At 36.9% G+C, this 10,380-nt stretch overlaps 1 protein-coding gene across 1 annotated transcript in view; it reads left to right on the forward strand.

The window, feature by feature from the left end:
• LOC135113850 (putative nuclease HARBI1) overlaps window positions 1-8,957 on the forward strand; it is a 9,047-nt gene extending 90 nt beyond the window's left edge. Inside the window, exons 2-10 of the mRNA XM_064029472.1 lie at window positions 732-792; window positions 1,327-1,494; window positions 1,860-1,994; window positions 4,292-4,420; window positions 4,557-4,607; window positions 4,824-4,910; window positions 5,554-5,639; window positions 5,971-6,110; window positions 8,855-8,957. Coding sequence (XP_063885542.1) covers window positions 732-792; window positions 1,327-1,494; window positions 1,860-1,994; window positions 4,292-4,420; window positions 4,557-4,607; window positions 4,824-4,910; window positions 5,554-5,639; window positions 5,971-6,110; window positions 8,855-8,957 — 960 coding nt within the window. The remainder of the gene's footprint in view (window positions 1-731; window positions 793-1,326; window positions 1,495-1,859; window positions 1,995-4,291; window positions 4,421-4,556; window positions 4,608-4,823; window positions 4,911-5,553; window positions 5,640-5,970; window positions 6,111-8,854) is intronic.
• The last annotated feature ends 1,423 nt before the right edge of the window (window positions 8,958-10,380 follow it).

The raw sequence follows: 10,380 nt of genomic DNA on the forward strand, positions 1-10,380 counted from the left end.
CAAACGCATCGGTATCTACGATCTTTTCTTGTCGGTAATAACTACACCTCGTGAGGTGTAGTAATGGCATCGCTCGCTATCTCTTATATAAATATCCATGTACAGAAAGTAACCTTTTTTTTTTTTTCATTGTTTACAAGGTTTACCACTAAGAAAGCATGATTTTGTGATACACAAAGTTAAATTTTGCATGGAACACCGAAAACAAAGCAGGAAAAGGAGGAGGCAAATTTGACCCACATGTGCGCGGTCGCCATTCCGCCTCACAATAACAAATGTGTGGTTACTCTATCTGTTGATTTAAGGGTTGTTTTCGCTGCTCCTCCTGTCTGTATATAATGGAAATTATCTTAGCATACTTTCACGATCGTGCCTTAAGGTGAGAAAGGCGCTTTCGGAATCGCCTTGACCCCTTGGCATTGAGCGATAATGAGCTCATGTTCACATATCGCTTCCCTCGGCAAAAGTTAATCCTCTTGTTTGAGGAGATGCAGCCTCAGCTGGAGAAAAGGACAAGACAGACCCAGGCATTGCCAATCCGCACCCAGATTTTGCTGGCCCTGAGGTCATTGGAGACACTGCAGTTAAGATGATATTGGTGTTGCATGCATCAGCAAAGGGACTGGCTGTTTTGATAATTATCAGGGAGCCCTTTCCCTTTCCTTATTACTGGTCTATTTTCTAACATTCTTCGCATATACCTTTGGATACACATAAAACGTAAATTTAAGGTGAGGAAGAAGTGCCCCTGCCCTTCAGGGGGTGAGCGAAGGCCCCCAGAGATTACCAGAGGTTAGGTTTGGTTAGTCACCGTACATTTTTATATGAAACATTACCTAACCTAACGCAACCACGGGGCTAGACCCACCTTTAAGGACACTAATGTAAGTTAGTATTATCCCTGGAGCATCCCTGAAGGATGTGGACACTTCCATCTTATACTATATGTTTTAAGTTTATCAAGAGGTATATGTGAAAGAATGGAAGAGAATAAACATGTAATAAAGCCAGGAGAGAACTTGAGACAATTACCACTTCTTTTTTATTTATATGCACACATATTTAGAGACTTGTTAGGTTTATTTCTGACTGTCTTGAGAATAACTTGATTTACTATATTGCCGGCAAAAAATTTTGACAGCATATGTAATATGTGTATGAATATGGTTGCAGTGATTGGAAGAACAGTGGGTAATGTATAAGGATCATAAAATTCCTGTGGATGATTTATTTTTTTTTTTTTTTTGCCTGCAGCAGAAACATATATCTTATTTAAAATAGATAAATAAATAAGATGAAAACTAATGGCTTATAATCTGCTTTCAGGACCTACGCAAACAAGCGTCAGAAGGGTCTTCGATCGTGTATGCACTGTGCTGAATGATAAGTCGGTGCAGGAAATCAAGATGCCTCCAACACTCCTTGATCAAAGGAGAACTGCACAGCAGTTCTTCATGATCAAAAATTCCCCAAGGGTTATTGGGGCCATTGATGGTATGATTAACAATGTATTTGATCTAAAATTTAGTGTTATTATATATATATATATATATATATATATATATATATATATATATATATATATATATATATATATATATATATATATATATATATATATATATATATATATATATATACACAGCCCCTGCACTGGAGATGTACGCAGTATATAAGAAATACGAAAACTTTATTAATACTTAACATATATATATATATATATATATATATATATATATATATATATATATATATATATATATATATATATATATATATATATATATGTACACACTAATGCTGGATATATGTAACTAATATGAAACATAATCATCTAATAATTTATTTTGTGTGCACAGGCACTCAAATTGCCATCAAGGCCCCAGGTGTGGACGAGGCCCTCTACTTCAACCGGGAAAAGTCTCACTCCCTGAACATCCAACTTGTTTGTGATGCGATTAGAGTGATCCTCAGCTACTGCTCCAGATTCCTAGGTATGTATTATTATTGTTTTACATATTTACCCAGTTATGTACTTTATTGATTTTCATGTGACTGCACATGGTTACTGGTATTGCATAAGAAAACAGAGTGATAAGCATTGACTTTAGTTATAAATGAACAGTTGATATGTGCAAGGTATAATATATGCCTATAAAATGGTGATTGACTCTGTGCCAAACTTATTTGGTATATACTTTAATGCAGTGGTTTCCAACCTGTGGGGCGCGCCACCTTAAGGGGGCACGAAGGGCTGCCAGGAGGGGCGTAAGCACTTCATAAAGTAGAAAAATTACTTAGTAGATGATTATATATCAACATTATTGATTTTGATGGAATACATAATTGGTTAAGTATTGAGAAAACATTTCAGAAATGAATTATGAAATGTTATTGTCTAAATACATTTATAAATTATTTCAAATGCTACTAAGTAACTGAGGAATTAAACAACTATAAAAGATAAAGAGAGAAACGTGCTGTAAATATAAATATTGTAATGATTACCAGAAACAATGCATCGTTCGTATGGTTCCCATTCGGTTCACGTCTCAGACACGTCAGTACTCCAGCTTTGGGAGTCGTTTGTGTGGCCACGCCGCCACAGTAGTATGAGGCTGCGGTAGTAAGACGGTAGCTGTGTGACCGTTCTGGACGTAACAAGTGCCTCGTAAATAACTGTTAATTGCAAAATTACAAAGCTAAGGAATAGTTTTGAGCGTGTGCATTTGTTTATTTCACTAAATTTTTGAAATATGGAAAAGTATTTGATTAAAGGCAAAAGGAAAGAAACTGAAAGTGAACCTCACTCCAGTAAATGTGATGAAAGTAGCAAGCATACGAAAACCAGAAAGTATGACGACAGCTATCTCTCGCTTGGATTTACATCTACGGTTGTTAGTGGAACGGAGAGATCTCAATGTGTGTTGTGTTTAAATATTTTGGCCATTGACAGCATGAAACCAAGCAAATTGAAGCGCCATCTTGAAACATAGCACCCTGAACATGTTGGCAAATCTCTGGATTTTTTTTTAAAGGAGACTTGATGAATTTAATAAACAGAGGCGGGCTTTCACGAAGACATCTACCACAGCTGCAAGTGCTTTGCTTGCTTCTTATAAAGTTTCCTACAGAATTGCATGATGCAAAAAAGCTCACAACATAGCAGAAACCTTGGTATTACCCGCTGCTATTGACGTGGTGGAAATAATGCTCGGTGAACAAAGTGCCAACAAGTTGCGCAGCATTCCTCTTGCAGATAATACAGTTGGCAGAAGAATTTCAGACATTAGTGATGATTTATGTGATCAGTTGACAGATGTACTTAAATATTCGCATTTTAGGTTGCAAGTAGATGAGGCTACTGATGTAGTGAAAGATGCTCATTTAATAACTTATATGCGCTATATATCTGCCAATGAAATTAAGGAAGATCTGTTGTTTTGTAAACCTATTGTTGGTAGAGCCACAGCTGTAGAAGTGTTCAACATGATTGACAATTTTTCTCAATAAACATGGAATAAGCTGGGAAAATTGTGTTGGACTGTGCACTGACGGAGCCCAGTCAATGGCAGGACGACATGCTGGACTGCAAGCTTTGGTGAGGGAAAAGGCTCCACACGCTTCATGAACGCACTGCATGCTTCATAGACAGGCACTTGCATCAGGCAGTATGAATGAAGAATTAGGTAATTTGCTCAAAGATGTTGTCAGGTTGTAAATTATATAAACGACAGTCCATTGAAAGGAGGGCTGTTTGCACAGTTATGTAGAGATTTTGGTGCTGAACACACAGCTCTACTGTATTACTGTGAATCACACTGGGTATCCCGTGGAAAAGTACTCCAGAGAGTGTATGAACTTAGAAATGAAACTGCTACATTCCTTTGTGAAAATAAAAACAAAGATGGAGATTTCTTCACAGATGATTATTTAATTAAAAAAAAAAAAAATTGCTTACATGATTGGTATCTTTGAGAAACTTAACCAACTGAATCAGTCTATCCAGGGGCCCCACATGAATATTTTCATACAGTGAAAAAAATACGTACATTTCTGAAGAAAATTGAGTTATGAGAAAGGAATGTAGAAAATAACAGTTTTGATATGTTACCAAACTTGCAAGAGTTTCTCAAACATACAAGCGTACTAGGTGGAAATGAATTGTTTGCTGAGCACTTGTACACTCTCCTGGGGAAGTGTTCATTTTACTTCAAAGATGTAGACACAAATGATTACGAATGGATAAGGAACCCATTTGGTGATAACTCTATAAGCACACTGTCTACAGCTGACCAGGAGCAACTTATTGATTTGTCATGTGACGGTTCACTGAAACTTGTGTTTGATGCAGGACCTTTGGAAAAATTTTGGTTGCAAGTTAAAGATGAGTACCCTTCCTTGTCAACTAAGGCCATTGGCATTTTATTACGTTTTGCGACATCATACTTGTGTGAATCAGAATTTAGTTCAGTTGCTGTTCTCAAAACAAAATACCGTTCTTGCTTAGTAATAGAAAAGGAATTACGGGTTTCAATTTCATCACATTCTCCGAGATTTAAGAGACTCTGCTCAGAGAAGCAAGCGCAACCATCACACTAGTAAAGGTAAGCCTATACATTCAGTCATACATACATAATTATGTATTGTATAATTTTTTTTATCCCTGACTTGTGCCGGCTATGACAGTAAATAGCAGTATCTAAACCAGAGTGGAGGGGGCGCAGGGAACTTGTCATTTAATGAACGGGGACGAGAATTCGAAAAGGTTGGAAACGACTGCTTTAGTGTGTATGTGTAACTATTCATGTATTCCCTTATAGGTGCTACACATGATGCTTTTGTGTGGAGCAACTGTAATCTGAGTCATTGGTTTGAGGGAGAGGAATTTGGTGATTTCCTGCTTGCTGGTGAATATCTACATTCAAATTGCATAACAGTCCATAAATATCTGTGAGCCATGTATTATATATAATGATATCATTCACTGCCAGACCACTCATCATCTCAGTGATTACAAACTAACACTTACCTCCTTATACATGCATTCCTATTGGTTGTAATATTGTTTTTCTTCACATTCTTATGTTAACTATTAAAAATGTTATTTATATTTCCATCAGAAGAAAACTTTGCCACATTACCATTTCATGTATGAAAAGCAAGCATACTCTGCATGGCTAAATCATAAAAATTCTTAATTGGGATCATAATACTGCAGGCGATAGTGGGTATCCTCTCGAGGATACCCACTCATGGTGCCCTTGAGCAATCCCACCACTGATGCAGAGCACAGATATAACAAGATAACAAGGGCCATGCACAAACTAAGGTCATTGTGGAGCAGACCATTAGGATGCTGAAGAGTCGTTTCAGGTAATGAAAATAACACATCTCCCTCTCCAAAACATTCATCAAACAATTATAAACAGTTCATTCTTATTATAGTAGTATGATATACTTTGTAGATACACCTTTATAAGTAATGAATCTCTTGTAGTATAAAATCTCACTTTTCATAGGTGTCTGCACTCTTCTGGAGGTTGCTTGCAGTACAGACCCATCAAGTGTGCAAAAATAATGCATGCCTGCTCCTCCACAACCGCTGCATCAAGCGGGGTATTCTGCTTCCTGCTGACGTATGTACTTGTCACTGTATTTTTGGTAGTTGACAAGATATATCAATATCATGGACATTAGATTTAACCGAGTACAGTCATGAGTGTTCTTACACTTGTTGTTAGGGTAATGAAATTTGTCAGATGTGTACCGACATTTTACGATAATAATTTGTTTTTTCCTACAACTGTGTCTTGAAAGTCATTAGGGTTTGGGTTAGTTTTGGATCGTCAAAATGCTAAATGTCAAACTACATGACTATTCCTCTCATACGATATAAACTTTAAACAAATGAAAGTATTAGATTCTAACCCCTAGACCTCTCAGAACCTCATAAAATTCTACTTACAGGTACCACCTCTTGAGGATGAAGAAATGGACCATGATGACGCCAACCCTGCTGTGCTGCAGAGGGGTCGACGTGCTCCAGGCAAAAGTGTTCAGCAGGAACCCGTACAAAACTACTTCCAGCAATGTAGTAAGAAAGTCAGGTATTACTAACCTGTGTCAATAATCATGTAATGAGTGGAATAATGGTTTTCCATGCATCACTGCACACTGAATAAAAGAGATCATTGTAGCATCTCATTTCATCAAATATTGAAATGGCTTGCTATTATTTGATATGAATAACACAAATAAATACAAAAAAGTGCCGTATATTTATTTAAAAAGAAATAAATGATTATCAATTACCGGTCTTCGCAAGAAATAATATATATATATATATATATATATATATATATATATATATATATATATATATATATATATATATATATATATATATATATATATATATATATATATATATATATATATATATATATCAACATGTATGAGTATAGCTCAGGTACTGTGAAGTAAAAAAAAAAGTAAATAAACATATTTATAGAAATGCCCACCATGTTGCTACAAACACTCCAATCTTATTTTTTTTTTTACTTTAAGTAGTACAAAGGCATTGTAGGTATCACAGTAAAGAAATTCTTTGGTAGTATAGTGTACTAATATTAATATGCTACTCTAGGTAAATGATAGAATTGCTACAATTTAAGGCTACATAAAAGAAAAGTAAATAAACATATGTATAAAAATGCCCCCTGGGTAACCACACAACACTCTAACTTTAACTTTTTTTTGTACTTTAATACTAAGGCACTATAGATATCAGTGAGGTGGCACTATCATGAATCACAACACAAAGAAATGACTAAATTATAATGTACAAATATAAAATTGACCACCAGAAAATATATATATATATATATATATATATATATATATATATATATATATATATATATATATATATATATATATATATATATATATATATATATATATATATATATATATATAACCTTACCAATATAAACTGCAGTTACTTTGTAAGTCAAACAATATTGAAATTTAACAGATTATTTTTTCATACTCACTTATAGTTTAATTTTGGTGGTTGGCATTGAACCAACGCATGGCATGAGCTCTTAATTGCTGGAGACATTTAAAGATTTTTCTCTGCAATTCAACAGATTGCTAATATGAGGCAGCAATATGCTGAAGAACCTGTTGCTGTGATTTTTTTTTTTTTTTTTTTTTTTACTGAGGAGTTAATTACATTATTTTATTTCACTTGCGCCAAGTGGCGTTCTAGCTTTCCGGCAGTGGCAGCCCTACAATTGTTGTAGGAGACAGCATTCGTAGGACAACTAGCTCTACATCAGTATAGCTGGTTTCCTATGGAGGTCCCTCACCTGCATGGATAAGAAAGTTGCAATTATTAGCCAGCCACAACCTCTTATTTTAATCTAAATCCGCCTACTGTAAGTTTTCAATGTATTAATGATCATTTTGAAGCTTGTAAGTGCTGCAGTGTTCACTATCTCAGAAATGACTGCTACAGGTAAGGTACACACTCCTATTTATAATCCAGTGCATAGCAGGTTCTTGGTTAAATATCTGTGTAAGTTTGACAACAACACCAACATTGAATCACAACATGTACACAATAGCAAACTATTGTTCTATAACTGGAGGGGTTTTAAGCTGTCATCAACTTAATCTAGCTAATCTACCCTTACCTAACTCATCTCTAAAAATTTAAAAGAAATATTTAGGCCCCAAAGGATGAGCAGAATGAACATTTTTTTTTTCTCTCCAATAATGCAACAAAGTCATTTGAGCAATTTTGTCATATTACTAAAAGCAATGTTAAAAAATTTGTTAACTAAATTCTACATGTAATGTGATCGGCAAAACCAATGAACTCACCAGTGCCTGCAGCACGACGTTGTTCTGCTTCTGCCTTCGCTTTCAGTTGACTCCTTAAGCCCAACTTTTCGTGGACAATTGTTCGTGGAGCAGGGTACGGCGAGGAGGTTTATCAAAGCGTAGGAGGGGGAGGCTGTATGTAAGTGAGTGATGTTGTTTAATATGGTAAACTCAGCACGGTGTCTTGTAAAAAGTTCGATTTTATAGCTATACATTATCCTAATGCTCTAAAAGTTATGTTAACGCTAATAATAGTATATCGCGAATATTAATTAACATGTTAAGATCATTAACAAATGTTTTGATGCTATAAGGGAAATAGAATAATAAAACGTGGATGACATTCGTCATCGTTCGATTGTAGCTAGTGATAATTTCCTTTATTTATTTGTTATTGTTAAAAAGTTATTTATTTATTATTACCATTGTAACTATTTCAAATAGTTTTTAAGACTCACCTTTTATATTAATGAGAATCTAAACCTAATCCAATGCAATTGTAATCTAACCTAACCTAACCTAAACCAGTCTAGCGTGTTCAAGAGTGATTGGCAACTACTCTTCCAGTTTTCAGAAATACACGTCGGTTGCCGGCGGGCTGTAAGTGGGGTAGTGATCCCCACGCACGTCTGGCAGCGAACACGGCATCTGAACACCCCCGACATTTCATTCTGCCAATCCAGCATGTACGAGGAAGAGGCATTATGTTTTTGGTTCCTGCATCGTCGATGGGCACGGCGCAGGAAGAAACAAAGACAACACTGGATTCAGCTTTTCTACATGACATACTGATCCATGGGATGGTCATAATATTGTGCCCCAAGTTGAGAGGCCATGAAGACAAATTCTTTAGTTACTTCTGATGTCGATAAAATCGTTCGTCGATCTGCTGGAACAAATTCGATTGGCTAGAATCACGGGCAATGCCCATATAATACTCAAACCACGCGCACTTTTGCAGCCGGTGGGTGCAGCATAGAGTTCCTCCGTATGACGTAGAGCAAGTTTATCCTTACTCCTCATTCTATTTTGCGCCCCCAGTGCGTTCTCTAAATGACATTTAGGGAGGCTAACCTCTATGTTCTGCAGGCGTTAAAAAGTAAGTGTATCTGTCTATACCTACTACAAAATATATTGGTAAAAAAAAAAAATGAGGCATACTTCAGGTTCCGTTTATAGTCGGCTCCTGAGAAATGCAAACTACACACTCTTCTTGCGGTTGGATTTATAACTTTTTTGTGCTTACAAATTTGAAACCATAATTTATGCGTCACTGCATTTGTAGGGAATCTGTGGAAAAGATTATAGATTTTGTGTGTATAGGAGGGGGGGGGGGATAACAGGGCTTCACTGAGTTCTAAGGTTTTTAGTAAAGCAAAGACACTGTTGTTCAAAGTTATTATTGTTATTTTTTTCTTCTTACCACATAGTCAACATAGGAGGAGGAGGCAGTAGACACCTGCCGAAACGATAATTACTCCCAGTGAGGTCTAAAGCACTGTTCAGAGGGTGCTGTGAACTTATCATTAAACCCAGCTGTGACCTCACTGGACGTTTCCCTTTCTGTCTCACAACACAAGGGGGCAGTCACAGCCTGCCCTCTGAAGACAACTCTCTTCCTCCACACAAAACTACAAGCACCTAATAACACACACACCCTTCACTCAAAAATTTTAAAATCATCATGGCGACTCCTACACCAGCCTCGGAGTCTCCATCTGGGGAGGGGACCATAAATGTCCCCAGGTCGGACTGCCTTTCTGTCGACGACCCTAAGTGTCTTGACACCACCCTCAACTTTTTCTTCATTAACTTCTGCAACATTCGCGGTCTAAGATCTAATTTTCAATCAGCAGAACACCACCTCTCCTCTTCTAAACCTCATCTCCTTTTCCTCACTGAAACTCAGGTGTCTGAGGCAACTGACAGTAGCCCCTTTTCTGTTCCCTCCTACTTTCTCTATCCTCATTTTCGATCCAAAGCTGGATGCTGCGTTTATGTGCGCAATGACTTAACCTGCTCTCGTGCCCACGCTCTTGAATCTTATGAGTTTTCCACATCTGGCTACGACTACAGAGTCACTCTCATACTAAATTTATCTGTGCTGTATACCTCTCACCTAACTCCTCTGACTATAAGAAATTCTTTGACTACTTAACTTCCAAAGTGGAGCACATTCTGACCCTCTTCCCTTTTGCAGAGATCTCCATTCTTGGAGACTTCAATGTTCACCACTAGCTTTGGCTTTCCTCTCCCTTCACTGACCATCCTGGTGAACTAGCCTACAACTTTGCTATCCTCCATGACCTAGAGCAATTGGTGCAACACCTTACTCGTATTCCTGACCGTCTTGGAGATACGTCCAACATTCTTGACCTTTTCCTGACCTCTAATCCTTCTGCTTATGCTGTCACCCTTTCTTCTCCGTTGGGCTCCTCCGATCACAATCTTATATCTTTATCTTGTCCTATCACTCCAATCCCTCCT

The sequence above is a fragment of the Scylla paramamosain genome, chromosome 26, assembly GCF_035594125.1.
Source record: "Scylla paramamosain isolate STU-SP2022 chromosome 26, ASM3559412v1, whole genome shotgun sequence".
In the NCBI taxonomy this organism is placed as follows: domain Eukaryota; kingdom Metazoa; phylum Arthropoda; class Malacostraca; order Decapoda; family Portunidae; genus Scylla; species Scylla paramamosain.